Source organism: Dermochelys coriacea, chromosome 2 (assembly GCF_009764565.3).
Source record: "Dermochelys coriacea isolate rDerCor1 chromosome 2, rDerCor1.pri.v4, whole genome shotgun sequence".
NCBI lineage: Eukaryota > Metazoa > Chordata > Testudines > Dermochelyidae > Dermochelys > Dermochelys coriacea.
Window position 1 is genome coordinate 114,317,845 of NC_050069.1, and position 19,158 is coordinate 114,337,002.

Here is a 19,158-nt window from a genome sequence, read left to right on the forward strand (position 1 = left end):
GTGCACGGGTTCTTAAACCTGTTGGGTCAGATTTTCAGTGCAGTTTTGCGTCCCTAATAGGTCACTTGCATGTCAGGTGTGTAGGTGTAGACTGATGTATTTACCCAATATCATGAGTTTAACTTAGAAAATCTAGCCCAGTATTTTTTTTACTTGGCAGTCCTGCATGACCATGTAAAATACATTTACTTGCTCACTTGATATTTGGACATTGCATACCAAGTAACATACATGGCACTCTCCTCTCTTCCACTAAAATAGATTATAGAGCTCATTCTGTTTCAATTTCTTTTTAAAATGGGGGGAAATAAATATGTACTTCATGCCAGCAGAGATTTCAAATATTGAACTTAAAAACTCATGATGAATAACGTTCTGTTTTGTTTCAGTAAATGAAGATGAACCACCATTGATAACTAGGAAAAAGAAAGTTTGTTGGACTGATGATAGTGATAAATCAGCAAAGGGAAATAGGCAAGTGACGCCCAAGAAACGAAAATCAGAAGGTGCACAGCAAAAGAAAAAAATGAAACTACAGAGCTGATGAATGTAATGAATGTAATGAATGAAAATGAATGTAACCTCTTTACCACTCAAATAATAAGCTGATATTAGTAAATTTCGGTATCACTGTAACCATTTTTTACACCTCTCACTTCTACTCAAGCCATTTTTTGCCATCTCAACAGGGCATGTATTTCTGAAACTATCTAATTTTGGGAGTAGAAAATTTTTCTCATTGGTAAATGACTATTCAGAATTTTGGAAGGTGGCAAATCTGATGGTACTAACTTTTCTTGAAATATACCATTCAGAGGTAAACACATAATGTAGTATATCTAATTTATATTTTTAATTATATCAAGTATAGTATAAAAATTCTCTTTGAACAGTTCTGAATTTAAAACTACAAAAATTGCTGCAGTTCTGCGTTAATATACTTGGATTTTCTCGTTTTAATAATTAAAACTTGAAAAAAAGGTTTCAGTGAAATATACAATGAAAATGTTTGCAGTTAACCATTTCTACAATGTTAAATTGTTTGTAACAGGACTGGCAGCCCATAAAGATCTTCCACAGTGTTTGGGCACTTGTATCTAGGAGGACTTCATTTTGGAGGGGACCAGTTTTTTATATAATTCAGGGAAAACTGTGTTTTAAATACACATACTAGGCTGGATTTTTTTACTAAAAATATGTGCCTGCCTTTATCATTTAAGGATTATCTTTAGACAATCTTAATATATACTCCATGATGTCATAAACATAGAACTACCAAAAATATCCTTCATATATTCACAAAAAGAAAATTTGTGTTTAACCCTTAAGACAGCAATGAAAAGAGGGTGTAAAAAGCAAATTGTATATTTTTTGCCTTCTACTATTTCAAGTCTTTTATTTTAAAAAGGCCTGTCTGTGTCCATAAATTCAACTCTGTTTATGTCCTCTTTTTCCAGAAGTTGGTTTACTTGATTGAAACGGGTTCAGAGTAGTAGCCGTGTTAGTCTATATCCGCAGAAAGAAAAGGAGTACTTGTGGCACCTTAGAGACTAACAAATTTATTTGAGCATAAGCTTTTGTGAACTACAGCTCAATTTATCGGATGCATAGGTGCCACAAGTACTCCTCTACTTTTTTTGATTGAAACACACACTCTGATAACTTTTATGCAGGCATTTTACAAGTATTTACATTTACACTCAGGCTGTTGAAATGCCAGTGTTAATAGAAAGTGGGCTAGAACAACTTTAAGATGTCCTATATGTTTTAAATCTTTATGTTCAAAGAAATCTAATATAAATTAGTTAAGTTGGAAAAGCTTATATTAATTTCTTTCCTTCTCCTTTTCTCCCCTAAAAATGTTTATCAAGTCTGTGCTCTGAGATTTATTGTGTAAAACAGAGAAAAAGTAGTATTTATTATGTACGTAAAGTTGTCTCCCTGATGAACCATTATACCATTGTGCTAAGTATTCGTACTGGCCATAATTCCACCTATCTTTAAAGGAAAGTGAGCAGAGAATGTTCAGTCAAAATAAGAATCATGGCTGACAATAGGCACTAAAGCAGAAATGTTCTCTACTCCAGTGGTTCTCAACCAGGGGTCCAGGGACCCCTGGGGGCCGCGAGCAGGTTTCAGGGGCACCACCGAGCAGGGCCAGTGTTAGACTTGCTGGGGTCCAGGACCGAAAGCCGAAGCCCCGTCGCCTGGGACTGAAACCCGGGGCTCTGAGTCCCACCACCTGGGGCTGAAACCGAAGCCTGAGCAATGTAGCTTCGCCGGGGCGCCTGTGGCTACCCCCTAACACCGGCCCTGGCTTTTATATGCAGAAAACCAGGTATTGTGGCATGGGTGGACTGTGAAGGTTTTATAGCATGTTGGTGGGGGCTGCAGAAAGAAAAAGGCTGAGAACCCTGCTCTACTCTATATAAAAATTTGATTAACCTGAATGTAGAGGACCAGATTAGTATTGAAGCGGTAGGAAAACTCAACAGAATGAATGGGGCCACACTGAAAAAGTAATGCAGTGTATCTTGGTGGGGGACATAAAATAAAACCTGTAAAGTATTTTAGCACAGCAGCCTGACTCTGCCTCAGCACTAAAGGGTCCTCTGAAACAAAAGCAAAACAAACATCATCTGGACTCTCCTAGGATCTTTCACTTTATGGTGGCAATGTGCTCTTGGAGTAGGGATCTATGTTAATCTTTTGTAACTTTTTCCCTTATTTAGTTGAACTAAACCCTGTCTGTGTTAATTTGATTTTTAAACCTAGTTTATATTGATTTAGCTTAGCTTCACAGGGACAGTTTAAAGTTACACCTTTATTTAAACTTGCATAACTGAATATACATTAAGGCCTAAAATAATTTTTAGAAGCTTTTGATTTTATACAAAGCTTTTACCTATATAAAATAAGCCTGATCCATTTGAGGGTGCAGTGTGAGATGTATCCAATCAAACTTTTAACTGACTGCTAGGCAGATATTGAGAGTTGTGTATGGTTCTTTTAGAACTATATTTTGTATAGTATTTTCAGATGTCTATTTTTATTTCTATTTAATATGTCTATGGGCTGAGGTGATGGATGCCATTTATACATGTAGACAAGTAGACAGCAATTTTGGTTTTTTAAATATGTAGGATGAATTTTCACAAACACTGCAATATATGGAGATTAATCTCTACCCAAAAAATTAAGCGTATACATTTTTAAGACTGTGGATCAAAAATTTAAGAGTTTATTGGCTAAGACCCTATCCTGCCAAGACTTTTGAACTTGCTTACTGCACGTGAGTAGACCTATTGTCTTCAGTGGAATTGCTCGTAAATCTTTGCAGGATCTAGGCCTAAAGAACTATATGACTTTAGCCCCCTTCCATAAATGTCTCCACAGCCAATTCTATGGCCCCAGGTGCAAGTATACTCATGCTGACTATTGCCTGTTTCTGACTCTAATATTAATGAAAAGGTTCAGTGCTGTACAGTGTTGGTTTGGGACTGCTCACTTTTTTGCTTTGAAACCTGAAATGTGGTGTCCACTCTGAATTCCTATTCAACACCTCTCAGGTTCTTTGAACCCTGTAGTACCATTGAATTGAAGAAAGTGAGAAGATATTTTAAGCACTTGTTCAGGTGGTTTTGTTTAAATCTTAGTTGTTTGTAAGAAATGTTTTTCTGTATCCTTCATATGTCTTTGGGATATATTTTATCTCGCAGTACACAAGGTGTAGGCAGGAAATGTTAGTGCAAAACACTTTCTTCACCAAATGTGTCCATTTTGCCAGTGTTGCATACTTACTATAGTGGAAGAAACTGTTGCATTTACCACACTTGTGAATGCATTTGATGAGGGTTAGAGGGATCTTCTGTAACTGGGCTTTCAGCTAATTACTAGACACAAGAAACATTGGAAAAAAACTACTAATCAGTAACATCTGAAATGTATATGTTACACTTCGGTAAGGACTGAGCTGCGGTGGAATAATACTGTTTACTAGATATGATCCCAGTAATCAAGTTATTGTCTAGATCTGAATTTCCTAAGAATTTGTGGCTGAGGTTTGGATCTGGTGTTTCTGCTTAGGCCCATCCCTAGTTTTTTTAACCTGTCTAATTGTAGAGGCGTATATAAACTATAAATCATTTTATGCTAACTGTAGGCCCAAAGTTGGATATTCAACAAAATTTCCATAAGTCATCAGTCATTACAGTGGCAGTTATCCTAGTTAAGTCTGAAATGAATCTCCTATTGTCAACTGCAGTCTCTCTTTTTATTTATTATTAAATAAAGTTATTGATAACATTCTCAACCTCCTTTTGGGCTGAAAAGAAATGTTTTTCATGTTTGTTTTTAGGTCAGAGGTGATGTTTAAAAAACAACAACAAAAGCCTTTCACCAAAATCCATTAAGTTATTTTTTTTTTTTTTTTGAGAGGTGTATGCAGTGACAGACCAACCATTTTCTTCCACATGCTCCTGTCAGATACTTTTAGCAAGTGTAATTCAGCAATAACCAGTGTGGGGGCTGAAAGATATACGTGTTTAAAAAAAAAAAAAAAGTGAGTTCTGCAAGGTAAACACTTCTTAGCTGAAACATATGTCCCACACTGTACATTGATAGCATGTTCTTATCACAATAAGTACAGTCTATATGAAACCCCTAGTAAAGACCTATTTCTGTTTTACTGAGCAAATCCAAAAGAGAAGCTTCTGATAAGACAGACATGCTGAGAGGAGATCAGAAGAACTGGGCACAATGGCCCATTATCTGTGTATCACAACTGCACCGGTTGGTTGGTTTGTCCCTCCTTGGGACCCAGCCAAAAAAAAAAAAATATTCTCTCTTATTTCAGAGTAGCAGCCGTGTTAGTTTGTATCCACAAAAATAAAAGGAGTGCTTGTGGCACCTTAGAGACTAACAAATTTATTTGATCATAAGCTTTCGTGAGCTACAGCTCACTTCATCGGATGCATGCAGTGGAAAATAGAGTGGGGAGTTTTATATATACAGAGAACATGAAACAATGAGTGTTACCATACACACAGTAATGAGAGTGATCAGGTTAGTGTATGGTAACACGCATTGTTTCATGTTCTCTGTGTATATAAATCTCCCCACTGTATTTTCCACCAAATGCATCCGATGAAGTGAGCTGTAGCTCACGAAAGCTTATGCTCAAATAAATTTGTTAGTCTCTAAGGTGCCACAAGTACTCCTCTTATCTCCCCCTGCACCCCTTTTCTATTCTTTTTTTCTTTCATCCTCCTCCTATAAATAATAGCAAGTAGATGAAAATAAAAGTGAGGTACCTTGATTGTTCTTGTCGTCTAACTTATTTTTCTACAGACCACTTGAAAACTGCTTAGGGTCTCGACCGACCACTTAATGATCTTTCCAAATATTGTAAAAAAAATGTTGGGGTGTGGGGTCTGGCCAGGAGCTAGGGTGAGGGAGGGAGCTCAGGGTTGGGGCAGGAGGTTGGGGTGTGGCGCGTTTACCTGTGGCTGCTCCTGTTTGGGGTGCAGATGGGAATGGGGTGGGGAGTGCAGGAGCTACTGTTTGGTGCTCAGGATGGGGGTGGGGATGTGGGGGGGTGCAGGAGTCAGGGTAGGGGGAGGCTGGGGGGGTTGAAGGGTCAGGGGGCTCGGGGTGTGTGGGGGGGTGCAGGGATCAGGGTGGGCAGAGGGCTGGGGTCGTGGGGGTACTCACGGCAAGGGGCTGGAGGGGGTATGCCGCGATTCCAGCCCTTTCCCCAAGGCCCCGCCCCTCCGCCGAGCGTGCTGAGGCTCCGCTCTTCCCCCTCCCTCCGGCCGGCAAACAGCTGATCGGCGGCAGGGAGAGGGGGAGGGGCGGAGCACGCTGGGGGAAGAGGCGGGGGGAGGGAGGAACCTGGCCGCCCTGCAGCAGCAGCAGCAGCCCCAAGCTTCTGCCCCCCGAGACGGGGGCATGGTAAATCCAGCCCTGGGAGGGTGAGGCGCTCAGCGGCTAGGGGCGGAGGGAGCCAAGCCAGCCAGCCAGCCAACCAGCCCGCTCGTCCGCCCCCCTGGGCCGAGGCGGCGGGAAACCCCGGGCGATGCGCGGCGCAGCCGCCCTTGCCCCGCCCGGCCACTCCGGGAGCGGCTCTGATTGGCTGGCCCGTCCCGTGCCCCGCCCCGGGGAGGTTCGGGGGTGGAAGGTCGGGACGCCCCAGGGCCTGGAGCGAAGGTTCCCGCGGCAGCGCGGCTCTGCCCGGGGAGGGCAGGTCAGTGCCGCTGGGCGTCTGGTGGCCCTGGGGCTGCCGGGGCGGGGGGGGCAGAGACAGGGGCAAGTGCCTGGCTTTGTACTTCTGGCGTGGCGCTGAGCGAGGCCCTGTCCGCGGGCGGCGGGGTGGGGGCTGAGCGAGGCTGTGCTTGGAGGGGGGAGGAGGTGTTTTCTGCGTGTTGCGGTTGGGGGGGGCCCCCAGACCCCGGAGATGGTGCCGTTGCCCTCTGGTCGCGGCTGGTTCCCTCGCCTTGCCGGGGCAGGACTGTTCTCTGTTTGCTAGCGTCTTGCTCGCAAGCTGCTTTCCCGCCGTCACTCTGCATCCCGCTGGGGGTGACCACAGGGGGTCTGTCAAACCCTTCTTACAGAAACGAGCCGGAACCAGCCCCCGCCTCTGAGTTTCCCCAGGCCGTGGGGAGGTTTGGATCCGGATTTGTGGCTGGCGCCTGTGTGTGTGTACTGGGCTGAACCCAGGCCTAGATCCAGACACCCCTGAGCCTGGGGAAAGTTCAGATCCAGATCTGATCATGGCAACATGACCCAGTCTCTGCCTGTTCAGGGAAGTTCTGGGCTAGAGCTCTTGCAGGGCCATGAGGTTTGTTGCCCCTTACGTTGTCGTTATAGGGAATTGCCTGAGCTGCTTGACACGGAAGCATTACCAATGGCCTCTGTTAAGGAGCAGCTTCAGTGCATCTGTCTCAAACCATTAGACACTGAACCACCTTCCTAACACGCTGCTTCTCCTTGGCCTTCAGGTTCAGTGTTCATCAAACCCATTTAAAATCTGTTTTAATATTCTGTACTTAATGTGTGTGATGTCCTTTCACTTAGTCCAGAACTGTTCTTTCATATGGGATGTTTCTCCCTCTCACTTGCATCCAGATACACGGATATCATGGTATATGCTTTCACGTTCTTAGGATTTTAAGTTTGTGGTGCATGTTTGTTCTTGTTTCTCAATGATTGCCAATACCTTGTCTAAAAACAGAGCAGTACAGGGAAGTTTGCATTACTGTTGCCCAATCTTTAGTCATTACACAAAAACTATACATCAATAGAGAACTTCCGTTTCAAATGTTATCAAGTTAATACTTTTGTGAGCATTAAAGTAAGTTGAAAAATAAATGTGCATTTGCATGAAAACTGTGTAAAGGAAGGAGGGAATGAAAAGAATTAATATAACTCTGATTTCCTTGTTATGTTCCCAGAATGGGTTTGGACTGGATAGGCTTTGGCTATGCAGCATTGGTTACATCAGGTGGAATAATTGGCTACGCAAAAGCAGGTATAGTATTGATAAAGCCTCAAACTCTCTGGTGCATCATTGAATCAGATGTTGGGAAATGGAACCACCCCTACTCCCCTCATATCAAAAGTAAAATATCAAGTTTTCTGCACAGTGTAGATTCTTGTAGAAAGAGGTTATCTAAGTGTTCATGCTGTTCTTAACTTTGACAGTTTAAGGTTTATGCAGATCTTTCACTGTAGTTGGGAGTGGACAGCTGTAATTTAAGTTGGTGGTCTTTTGTGATAAACTCACAATCAGGCATACCAGTCGTCTGCTGATGGCTTTATGTTCTTTGGGTGAATCGCTGTAAGCTTGCTTCAGAAAGGCTTTATGGCTGATGTCTTGAATATCAATGACCTACTTTATATATTTTTCAGATAACCTATAAGAAGGTTAATTGCTGGTAGTTTTTAATTTTGTTTTTTACAATTGATACCAGCACCATCTTGTACTGTACAAATGGTCCCCTTATCACTTCTAAAAATGGTTCATTTAGAAGAGTAACTGCAAGTATTTAGGGAGCTCAGCTTTCCATTTTAACCTTTCTGTAAGTAGTGTGACTTGTTTATGCTGTGTCAGAATTATTTAGCAATATTTCTTTGCAGAGCTGCATTGAATATATTTGCACTTGGAACTTTATTCCCTGCTCTGCTGCTTCCAGTTCTGCTTTTCTTGGTTTTCATTCCTTCATACAGAACTGTGGATCATCAGCTGTTAAAATTCTTGCAGTGGGAGGCCTCAATTTATGTGGAAACCCTCACTCAATTTTTAGGATAGACCCATGTTTAATGTGGACTGTGGAGTTCGCAGTTACCCGCCAGCCTGCTCCTACATCCCTGAATTCAGTAAGAGTTTTGACCACAAATATGAATAAATTGGAGCTCCAGAGAGCTTGTTAATGTGCTCCCACTTGCTTGTTTCATCCTGTAGTGTAGATGACCAGTCAGGATGGAGGTAATGAACAACATTTGGAACTTGCACTAAACTTTTGATTAGTATTTCTCAGAGCACTTTACAAAATGGTAAGCATTATTATCCTTTGTTTCCAGATGGGGAAACTGAGACCCAGAATTTAAGTGACTTTTCCGAGGTCATGTGGTAATTCAGTGGCCAAGCGAGAAATGGAACCCAGGTCTCCTGACTCGCAATCTGAGAGGAATGATTTTTTTTGAGGGGAGGAGTAAAAGCAAGTGAGGTGACTTGACTGGGTATGAGAGACTGCTAATAACTGAGACGTGCCTGTGCCAGTAAAAGTACAGGACAAGCATGTTAAAAATAAAGGAAGAGTAGCTGAGCAAATGGCTCGGTCCATCATTATATTCACTTTATTCTATAGTTATCTATTTTTAACTTAAACCTGAAAATGTTCAACCAGTCAGATACCTGACCATTCTGATATCCTTGCAAAAAAGAGATGCCTTATATAATGATGTCACTACTGACAGAGTAGGCTCTTTAATACATTTTTTCTTTTTTAAAAAATGTTCTCCGTGTAAATTACCTCTATTGTATATTCCTCTGTGGAGATCCTTATGAACTTGCGATATTACGTTCATATGTCAAATCTATTATTGTAGTGCAAGTCTAGGGAGCGTTATCATCTTCATCTTTTATAGGTGGAGACCCTGCCTGACCATATCTTCAGAATGTCCAAGGGTGTTTGTAATAACTCAAGGGGTTTTGTTTGGGTCCAACATAAGTAGTGAAACATATCTTGCTTATGTTGTATTCAATGGGGTGCTCCAAAACCAATCTGCAGGCATGCCAGGGAAATCCTGGCATCACGTTACCTAACCCCCTCCCCACTCCCTGCCCAGTTGTGTCATGGAATGTGGGGGGGGGAAGCGGGTACCATGTGTGAGTAGCTGTGAGCATGGGCATCTCATTATTGTTGATCATTGGGGCAAAATTCAGGAATGCAGTGGCCATTCTGTGGAAAATCAGTTACTCAATTTGCAGGAGAAACTGTAGCTACGTTGCTGAACTAGATGGGAATAGAATAGCCAGTTGCTAATGTGCACGTCTTTTCCTTACACAAATGAGTGTATCCTACACCTCCTCTCCCTCCATCCCCTGCTTTATCCCAGATGTGGGATCTGAACCAATAGTGCAGCTGATGATTAATGACTGAAGAATGATCGGCTTCCTACAGCACTAAGTGCTCATCATTCTGGTAAACTTTGAGTAAAGGCTTTTATCGTACTAGCCTTACAATTTCAGACCATTTTAGTGGTGACCTGCAAATGGAACAGACAGAATGCTAGGTTTCAGAGTAGCAGCCATGTTAGTCTGTATTCGCAAAAAGAAAAGGAGTACTTGTGGCACCTTAGAGACTAACACATTTATTTGCGCATAAGCTTTCGTAAGCTACAGCTCACTTCACACCATTAGCAATAGGTGTGGAATGCTCCTCTCATCATGGTTGATGAAGGCATTCATCACTTATTAAAGGTGATGACATTTTGTCAATTCCATTTGCAGGTTGTCTACAAATCACTGAGGATAAGACTGATAATAGCATGCATCTTCTGTCAATAGAGCAGGGTTATCTTTTGCACTAAGGACCAGATCTAAAGCCCACTCAAGTCCATGAGAATCGTTTTTTCCATTGTCTCCAATGGCTTTGATTTTGGGCTTTTTGTGTGTTTAACCTTGAATACTTCTATTATTGGTGCCTTCTAGCCCTTCTTGGTAAGTTGTCTAATAGTCTTGCCTAGCTAGTTTAAATTTCCTTTTTCTAATCTCAGGTCATTGCTATGTGAGATCTGTATCACCCAACATAATTAATTCCTTCATTTCATGCTAGTACCTCTCGAGCTTCTGGAAACATTTTATGGGGCGGAAAAACAAGTTCTTTTACCCATCAAAGGTCATGTCTAATGCTTTTATTCTAGTGACTCTTTTTGTGTTTGTAATTTATCAATGACTTATTTGCATGTTAAAGAACTAAATGCTGTAATGTTACCTGCAACTAATCTAGAGTTATTTGGTACTTTGTTAGGATCTATATCATGATTTTCTTAATAAAAGCCAGCCTATTCAAATATTAACATCCCTCTCACTTTTGATCTAAATTCTAGTCTACCTTATACAGTAGACATATAACGAACATGATTGTTTTTTTTTAACTGCTTGGTTTATGGACCAAGTTTATGTCTGATCTTCTAATAAGTGCAGTATGTTTGATTTATTCAAGGTAGTGTCCCATCTCTAGCTGCTGGTCTTCTCTTCGGGAGCTTAGCTGGCTGGGTGCTTACCACTGTCTCAGAATCCAAAAAACGTGTGGCTTTCTCTGAGTGAGTCTACTTTAAAATATCTATGTAAAACAAACATACTGCTATGTTAATAACACTTCAAGGGTGTATATTATGGTGCAGCAGTAGGGTGCACCATAGTTAAGATTGTGCTCCAAAGTTCAGTTTTAACCGGGCATTTAAAACCTTATTTTGTAGAACTCTCACTGAAATGGCAAAAAGCAATACATAGAATATAAACTTAGAGCACTATTTGAAATTTTCATGATGGTTTAATGAAAAATGAATTGATAGAGAGAATAATAAGAGTTTAATAATTATCCCCTTGGTATGTCTTCCCCACCCCTCCCTGCTAGACTGTCTCACTTTTCTTTGTACTCCTTTTGCAATAAATTTAAATCACTCCAGGCTCTGGCTTTTAGCCACATCATTGTCTTCATGTACTGATTCCTAGAATATCAGTTATACTGTACATCAGGTGTGTTTGTCTATAGAGCATTGTATGGCATTTTAGCCTTAATGGAAAACATATGCCAAGCCAAACCTGCCAAATTTCAGTTTGAAGAAAAATCTGCTGTGGGTATGAACGGTCATCACTTCCAGAAATAGTGAGAGAGAAACCCCCATCAATGCTGCCAGTAGCCTAGAGAAAAGAGGAGCCCAGGCAGGAGTTCAACTTTCACCTCTTCTATGTGCTGTTTAAATTCCTCTGCAATTCACTACCCCTATTATTGACTATAGTCATGAACCCCTACCTAGAAGACAGTTAGGAAAGAGGTGTTGACACCACCTTTTTTCCCCCCTCCCCAGCCCCCTTTCTTTTTAAAATAAGTTAATAGTTTATGCAAGTTCACTGCAAGTCCAGACCCCAGGTCTAAGATCACAAACCTAATCATCTCCACTGCAACCACACTGTCTTTCAGAGAGACTAAAACAGTTTTGGGTTTATCTTGTCCTTAACAGCTGTAAACCACATTCTTTTCCCAGAGCCAGGGGTTCTGATCATCAGTGTTCTACTGCTGACTAGTAAACAATGTAAGTCACTTGGAAGCGTGTGTCAAGTCCTCCTCCAGTGACTGCTCTAGAAAGGAAGTGCTCCTGTAGCTCAATAATAAGCGCCTAAGTTAGAGAACCTGAAGGTCAAGGAGTTCAAACTCTGCTGCTGCTGGAAGGCGGGGGTGTATGGTGGCATGCAATTCACACAGTGAAAAAACTACTTTTGGTCAGGGTTTTTGGTTAAAAATTACAATCTGTAATATGGTGTGAATTCCCAAAACGCATGTTTTGTATTGCAACTACTTGTCACAACATTTTGTTTGAGTAATCCAGTGGAGGCAGGGGGTGCATGAAGTGTAACCCTCTGTGTCTGATCCCCAGAGGACGTCCCTCTGTGACAACGCTCCGCTTGAGGGCATACCTCTTCAGAACAAGCTGTAAAATTGCATGCTTTTAGCTCTAGAGGCCATTAGTTCAGTCCCCGGTCTTGGGCAAACCGATGGATGTCACATGTGCTGGTGTCTCGCGTTGAGCCATGCGCTTTATACTGGCTGGGAGGAGGGAGCACAATAGGCAGATCTGCTGTAATGCAGGGATGATACCCTACAGCTGCAACTGCTACTTCAGAGGTTCTCTGCAGCTGACAGGTTATGTTTTCACTGCTAACCTAGAGGATTGCTCTTGTTTACTTTATAATAACTTATAAATGGGGATAAAATGGTATAGGCACCCAATTTACTGGGGAACATCAGAGCCTTTCGCACTCCTCATAAGAGTCAATATAGACACTGCTTCAACAGTGCAATTTATTCCTCTGGTTCCCAGGGAGGTGCCGCGTCCTTTCTCATTGACTCTGGGAATTATACATCCAAGCTGTAGTTTAAAAATAAAAAAAACCCAAGAAGTTAGCAAACACAAATTAATTCAATGGCAGTTAAGGTTGTGGCACTCCACCCACTCAAACCCTAGAACTATGGAAATAAGTAATGGGGAAAGACTTGTGTATTCCCTTTCATCTTCATATTGCCTATAGCACTGTTGATATGCACTCCAGGGCTCTGTAAGGTTTTCGCTTCCATCTCCAACTGATGCCCCAAAGCAGTACATACCCCACCTTCATTAAACTTGCAGTAACACAAAACCTTAATGTCAGCAGTGTTAAGGCAAAATAACTTTCCAAATGTATGGAATGTGTGACAGTCAGATGTGCTGATCTGTTGATATAAAATAGGGATGGTCAAACTTTTTGACCTTAGGGCCACATCTGGGTTCCATGGTGGGCCATGGATGCTCACAAAATTGGGGGTTGGGGTGCAGGAGGAGGTGAGGGCTCTGGCTGGGGGTGCGGGCTCTGGGTTGGGGCCAGAATTGAGGAGTTCAGGGTGCGGGAGGGGGCTCCGTGCTGGGTCAGGGGGTTGGGATGCGGGACGAGGTCGGAGGTGCAGGCTGTGGGTGGCTCTTACCTCAAGCAGCTCCGAGAAGCAGCGGCATGTCCCCACCTCCCGCTCCAACGCGGAGGTGCGACCAGGCGATTCTGCATGCCGCCCTGTCTGCAGGCACCGCCCCTGCAGCTTCCATTGACCGTGGTTCCCGGCCAATGGGAGCTGCAGAGCCGGTGCTTTGAGTGGGGGCAGCAGGCAGAGCCCCCTGGCGAATCCTACACATAAGAGCCGGAGTGGGGACATGCCGCTGCTTCCAGGAGCCACGTGGAGCACACATGGAGCAGAGCAAGCCCCTGACCCCGCTCCCCCACAAGAGCTCAAGGGCTGTATTTAAAGGTCTGATGGGCCGGCTGTGGGCTGTAGTTTGCCCACCCCGATATAAAAGCATAAATTGTTTCCCCTTCTTCACATATATCCATGTTTGTAAGGTCTTGAGTGGAGATGTCTTAACTGCCACTAAATATAATTTTTGTTTGATTACATTTATGGTGATCAGTCCATTAGGACTTAAAGCAGTTTTAACAAAATATTTGTGAAAGGCAACAAGGTTAAATGCCAGTTCTGATCAGTACCCTAGACTATAGTTGTATACAAACTAGGGATCCATCCTGCAAACCCCCAATTTGAGTAAATAGGCCCATTAGAATTATTTGTAGAGGATTAAGCAGTGGATTTGTGCACAGATGGATCCACTAATCAAACCCCCATAAAGGGAGATGGTGACAGATATCTATCATTCTGCTCACTTTTATGTTTTGCAGTTGTTGCTATGGGCTGGCTACTCCATGATGGGGCTAAGGATTTCATCCTCCATATGTCTTCTGTGCTGAGGAATGAGCTCTGCACATTTTTCTAATCACTCAGCTTTTTCATTGGAGGTGTGTAGTAGTCAACGGTTTGGCCCTTCATTTTTAGCAGCTCCATGAATTTGCATGGGGACTGTGCCAGGAATAATTGATCAAGATGGATAATACTCACTCTTAGCTCAGCTAATGGAAGATAGTGCAGGTTCTTGAAATAAATTAACAATACTTAAGGTATATGAAGCATGCTAAATCTTCAAAGTCTTTTACAAACACAAATTAACTAATCCTCAGAACACCTCTGAGAGATAGGTGAAGAATATATTCTCACTGTTTCACACGTGTGTGCATGCACACACACACGAATTGGGGAAACCGAGGTGCACAAGTTTTGCCCAAAGACTCGGAGGGAGTCAATGCCTGATTTGTGGTTAGAATAACTTATTTCTGATGAAAGATGAATCTTTTTCCAAGGAACTATAAGGACACCAGATAGGTGTGTAAAACCTGAATTTAAAATATTACCCCTTACAGTGGGTTTTAACATTTTTTTTTACAGTTTTTCTTGATTTTTCTGTTTTATGAAATTAATCATGTTTCACACTTGATCTTATTTATCACTCCTTTTTGCTCGCTCTGAGTTAGCATGTCTCTCTTGCGCACGTACCTCTGAAATAGTTCTGACTGATCATTTGATCTTTCATTAGTTGCATCTGGAACACTGACTGGAGTTATGGAATGAGATTTTACACTCTGGAAAAGTCATGCCTGCTGGATTAATTGCTGGTGCCAGGTACTACACCACATGCTGTTTCTAATCTTACTCCATTTGTTTGAGTCACTCCTATTTAATTACATTGGGGTAAATTACTGTGTTCTAGGATTATAAAATATTTAAATAAGATTCCATGTATCTTTTTAAAACCAGATCATTTCAGTTTTCTACTTATGTTTTTGCGGGGAGTATTTGCAAGTTTGCTCTGCACTTTTTTTAAATTCAGTGAACTTACAATGTTTTCCTTTAAACAGTCTGTTAATGGTTGGGAGACTTGGACTGAAGATGATTGAAAAGCCCATGACTCCATAATTGTGACTTATTGTGTCAATAGGAAGCCTGAAAATGCAGCTGCCTGAATATACAGAGAGTACACAACTGTTCTTACATCAAATACACTTTTTTTTTTTTTTTTTAAGATGGGGGAATTTGATGGGATGGGTAAGTGTTAAGTATACAAAATATAATTTGTTTCAGCAGTCAATATTTATCCCTACTTTGTTCTGAGAAGTTGGGTTAGTGTTGGTTTAAATTTCTCCTAATACATCTTTCATTAACCACTCCCATTTTGAGCGGTCCAAAAAAAAAAGTATAGACAACATATGAAGACTAGGGAACGGGTGCCTAATGTCATGATAAAGACAATTCCCACTGTGGGCCAACAGGAGTACTTGGTCAAATACAATACAAATCTATATGGTTACTCTGCATGCAAACTATCATAATGCTTTACCTGACTGCAGTTTGGCTGTAAGAATGTCTACCACCAACTGAATATTTATTGCAAAATTATGTTAAGCAAAATGTCATTTAAAGGAGATTGATTTGTATACTAATAAAACCTGAGAATTTATATTGCAAAACTATATCCTTTATTTGGCAAGTCTGGATTGGGGCAGGTTTGTGCCCTTCCTGTGGCTTACCTTTTCTTTTCTTAAGAAAATCTTTTCAGTGCACTGTTCTCCAAATGCAGTCAGTCTTTGATCATGTAAAGAAAGGTAACTCTTAAATGGAGGGGAAGAAGACAGAATTTACGTGTGTACATGTGTTAACACTGCATTAAAGACTCTTTTTAAAAAAGAACCTCTATTGGGATAATTTCAGCAAGATTTATGCAAGAGTATTTGAACTGTTGAAGTCAGCTTAAAATACACAATCACTTGCATTTTCTATTCGGAGTATATAATTAGTTCTGGTCTTCCCTATCACCCTTTAGTTTCCAACCTTGCTTGAGCATATATAGCATCTCTTCAGTTAATAGACACAGGTGTGACTTTATTTTGTAATCATTAACATGTCTCTGCTTTCTGTGCAGTCTGTGGCTTAAACTGTTGTACAACTGTAGAAGATAGGGTTAATCCAGTACAGTCTTATAGTAAATATCTTATAGTAATTATAATGATATTTATACTGACCTGAAATATCCTGAAGTGTTTTACAAATACCAGAATCCCTTCACCCAGTAACAAAATGCAGCCACTTCTTGGGTGGAACTGAACTCCTGTTTAATGATACATGGCAACAATGTGCAGTGGTTTTAAGCAAAAAACTAAGCATGTTGTACCCAAGGTGGATTTAGGTCACCAGAATCTAACAAGTTAGAATCTGGCCATGATTCCAGGATTAAAACCCATTACTCGGGGGGGGGGGGATCTTAATAAGCATAAGTGTTCAGAACCTTAGGTTTTATCCCAAAGATAGTGCCTCTAGCAACAGTGACCACTGCTACCATAGTGAGGTACAAAGACTGCACTGATTTGGGAAGGAGAGGGCTACCTATTGACTCAGCAACACCACTATGTGCAGTAGCTGATGTTTTCCCTGAATTCCAGTAAATTAAAAGCTTACTCCAAGTTATCAAAACCCATTTCACTGTTGGCAGAAATAATGTGAGCAGAAAACTGAGCTTTGAAAGCAAACTGCTGAGGAGGAGAAAACCTTAGTTAGCTGGGGAAAAAAACTTGATTATATCTTGGAAACCATTTCTCTTTTAACAAGGATCTGCCTTGCATTACCCCTTGCTCTAAGAATATAGCACATGACTTCCTGTTTTTAATGCAAAGCATCCACCAAGCTATCATTCCGATGGCGGCTTTAAAAGTACCATTTGCCATGTCCTAGTTATGTCATTTATCGTGCTGTGAGCTGATGGAACCTTGGCATCTCTGGCTGAGGATCAATACCTGCTCAGAAATACGGCCTGAGGTATTAAGCCGTATCATTTTACGGTGCTCAACTTCCTAGCTTGCCAGCTTTGTTCTCTGGTTGAACATTTTAATCTCTGGGAAAAGAAGGGCCAGGCACCCTCCAGGCAGTTATTACATAAGATGGAAAGTCTTCGTTCCTTAACATCCCGCATCACACGGTGTATCTGTCCTATAGCACTCCCTTCTGGCCAAGTGTGATGCTATAGGTGCTGGCTTCCTCAGTTTCCCCCAATGTCATCAGTAAATTAAGATTTTTTTTAAATGAGGAACAGTACTCCTTCTGAAGGGTCTGGCTTATTAACTAAAGGCCCAATGAAAAGAGAGCCTTCACCCCAGCACCTTAGCTGGGAGACTGAGTCAATCTCACTTTATTCATTCTCATCTGGGTCCAACACTTCCCTTCAGCAAGGTTCTCCCAGCTCAGGTCCTTTCCCTGGAGTAGGGTCTATTACGATTAAAAAATCCTTCCCTGGAGCCAGGGCTGGGAAGAGATCTGTCAGCGGCTGCTCTTCTATGTGGCAGCATCTAGTTTCTGACAGGTAAGGCTTCCTGTCACTGTTTGGGAGTTCCCTGTCACTCAGAGCAGTGGTTCTCAATGAGGGGTCCACCAAGCAGGGCCGGTTTTAGACTCGCTGGGGCTCAGGGCAGAAAGCCAAAGCCCAAGTGCTGTGGGGCTGAAGCCTGAGCCCGAGCAATTTAGCTTAACAGGGCCCCCTGTGGCATGGGGCCATAGGCAATTGCCCTACTTGCTCCCCCCCAACACTGGCCCTGGCTTTTATATGCAGAAAACCAGTTGTTGTGGCACAGCTGGTGTCATAAATATAAAGGGAAGGGTAACCACCTTTCTGTATATGGTGCTATAAAATCCCTCCTGGCCAGAGGCAAAGCCCTTTCACCTTTAAAGGGTTAAGAAGTTAAGATAACCTTGCTGGCACCTGACCCAAAATGACAAATGAGGGGACAAGATACTTTCAAATCAGGAGGGGGGTGGGGAACAAAGGGGTCTGTCTGTCTCTGCCTTTGTGATGCTTTTGCTGGGAACAGATCAGGAATGCAGCCTTACAACTCTTGTAAAGTTAGTAAGTAATCTAGCTAGAAATGCGTTATTTTCTTTTATTTAATGGCTGGTAAAATAAGCTGTGCTGGATGGAATGTAGATTCCTGTTTTTGTGTCTTTTTGTAACTTAAGGTTTTGCCTACAGGGATTCTCTATGTTTTGAATCTGATTACCCTGTAAGGTATTTACCATCCTGATTTTACAGAGGTGATTCTTTTACCTTTTCTTTAATTAAAATTCTTCTTTTAAGGACCTGATCCAAGGGTTTGGGTCTGTGTTCACCTATACCAATTGATGAGGATCTTATCAAGCCTTCCCCAGGAAAGGGGGTGTAGGACTTGGGAGGCTATTTTGGGGGAAGACGTCTCCAAGTGGTCTCTTTCCCTGTTCTTTGTTTAAACGCTTGGTGGTGGCAGCATACTCTTCAAGGACAAGGCAAAGTTTGTACCTTGGGGAAGTTTGTAACCTAAGCTGGTAAGAATAAGCTTAGAGGGTCTTTCATGCAGGTCCCACATCTGTACTCTAGAGTTCAGAGTGGGGAAGGAACCTTGACAGCTGGGCTATTGAGTTTTTGTAGCATGTTGCGGGGCAGGGCTTCAGAGTACACTACGGGTCTCTTCCTTTGATAAGCTCCTTCCCTCAAGAGCTTCTTGTCTCTAGGAACCACCTCAGCTGGGCACTGGTAATCCTTTATCAGGCTAATTAACTGCCAACCAGCCACCTCAGGATTTAATTACTTCCAGAATCCAGGTGTGTCTGAGCTGGCTTGTGCTCCCCTAGAGGAGACTGTCTGAGGTAGGCTGGTTCCTGACTCCCCTGCAAGAGCTAGCCCCTGTGACACCCCCTAAAAAAATAAAATGTAAAATGCCAATTTAAGAACCGGCACAAAGGAATGTGGGAGGTGGTGAAAACTCCACCCCTCCTGCTTTTCAGATATGCCACAGTGGAGTAGATCAAATGTCCTTGTGTTTTGGTGCCAGATTCCCAGCTCTGCCAGATGTTCTGTGTGATCTTGGGCATGTCACTTATTCTCTCTGTGCAACTGCTCCCAACTATTAAAATGGAAATAATCATAGTTTCTCCCATAACAAAA

General features: G+C 42.1%; 2 protein-coding genes and 1 long non-coding RNA gene across 7 annotated transcripts in view; 2 read left to right on the plus strand and 1 right to left on the minus strand.

The window, feature by feature from the left end:
* The window catches only part of LOC122458405, a 15,501-nt gene extending 11,949 nt beyond the window's left edge, over positions 1–3,552 (minus strand). The window contains exon 1 of the long non-coding RNA XR_006278449.1: positions 3,543–3,552. This is a non-coding gene — a long non-coding RNA (uncharacterized LOC122458405). The remainder of the gene's footprint in view (positions 1–3,542) is intronic.
* The window catches only part of PAK1IP1 (PAK1 interacting protein 1), a 19,122-nt gene extending 13,796 nt beyond the window's left edge, over positions 1–5,326 (plus strand). For all 5 annotated transcript variants that reach the window (XM_043507000.1, XM_038389158.2, XM_043506998.1 and 2 more), the window contains one exon: positions 390–5,326. In XM_043507000.1, coding sequence (XP_043362935.1) covers positions 390–544 — 155 coding nt within the window. In that variant the 3' untranslated portion in view covers positions 545–5,326. The remainder of the gene's footprint in view (positions 1–389) is intronic.
* Positions 5,327–5,847: 521 nt separating this feature from the next.
* Positions 5,848–15,873, plus strand: LOC119851555 (transmembrane protein 14C-like). Its single transcript, XM_038391582.2, has 5 exons — positions 5,848–5,972; positions 7,452–7,528; positions 10,728–10,827; positions 14,734–14,819; positions 15,056–15,873. The coding sequence occupies exons 1-4, from the start codon at positions 5,950–5,952 to the stop codon at positions 14,804–14,806; spliced, it is 273 nt and encodes a 90-aa protein (XP_038247510.1). The 5' UTR covers positions 5,848–5,949; the 3' UTR covers positions 14,807–14,819; positions 15,056–15,873.
* The last annotated feature ends 3,285 nt before the right edge of the window (positions 15,874–19,158 follow it).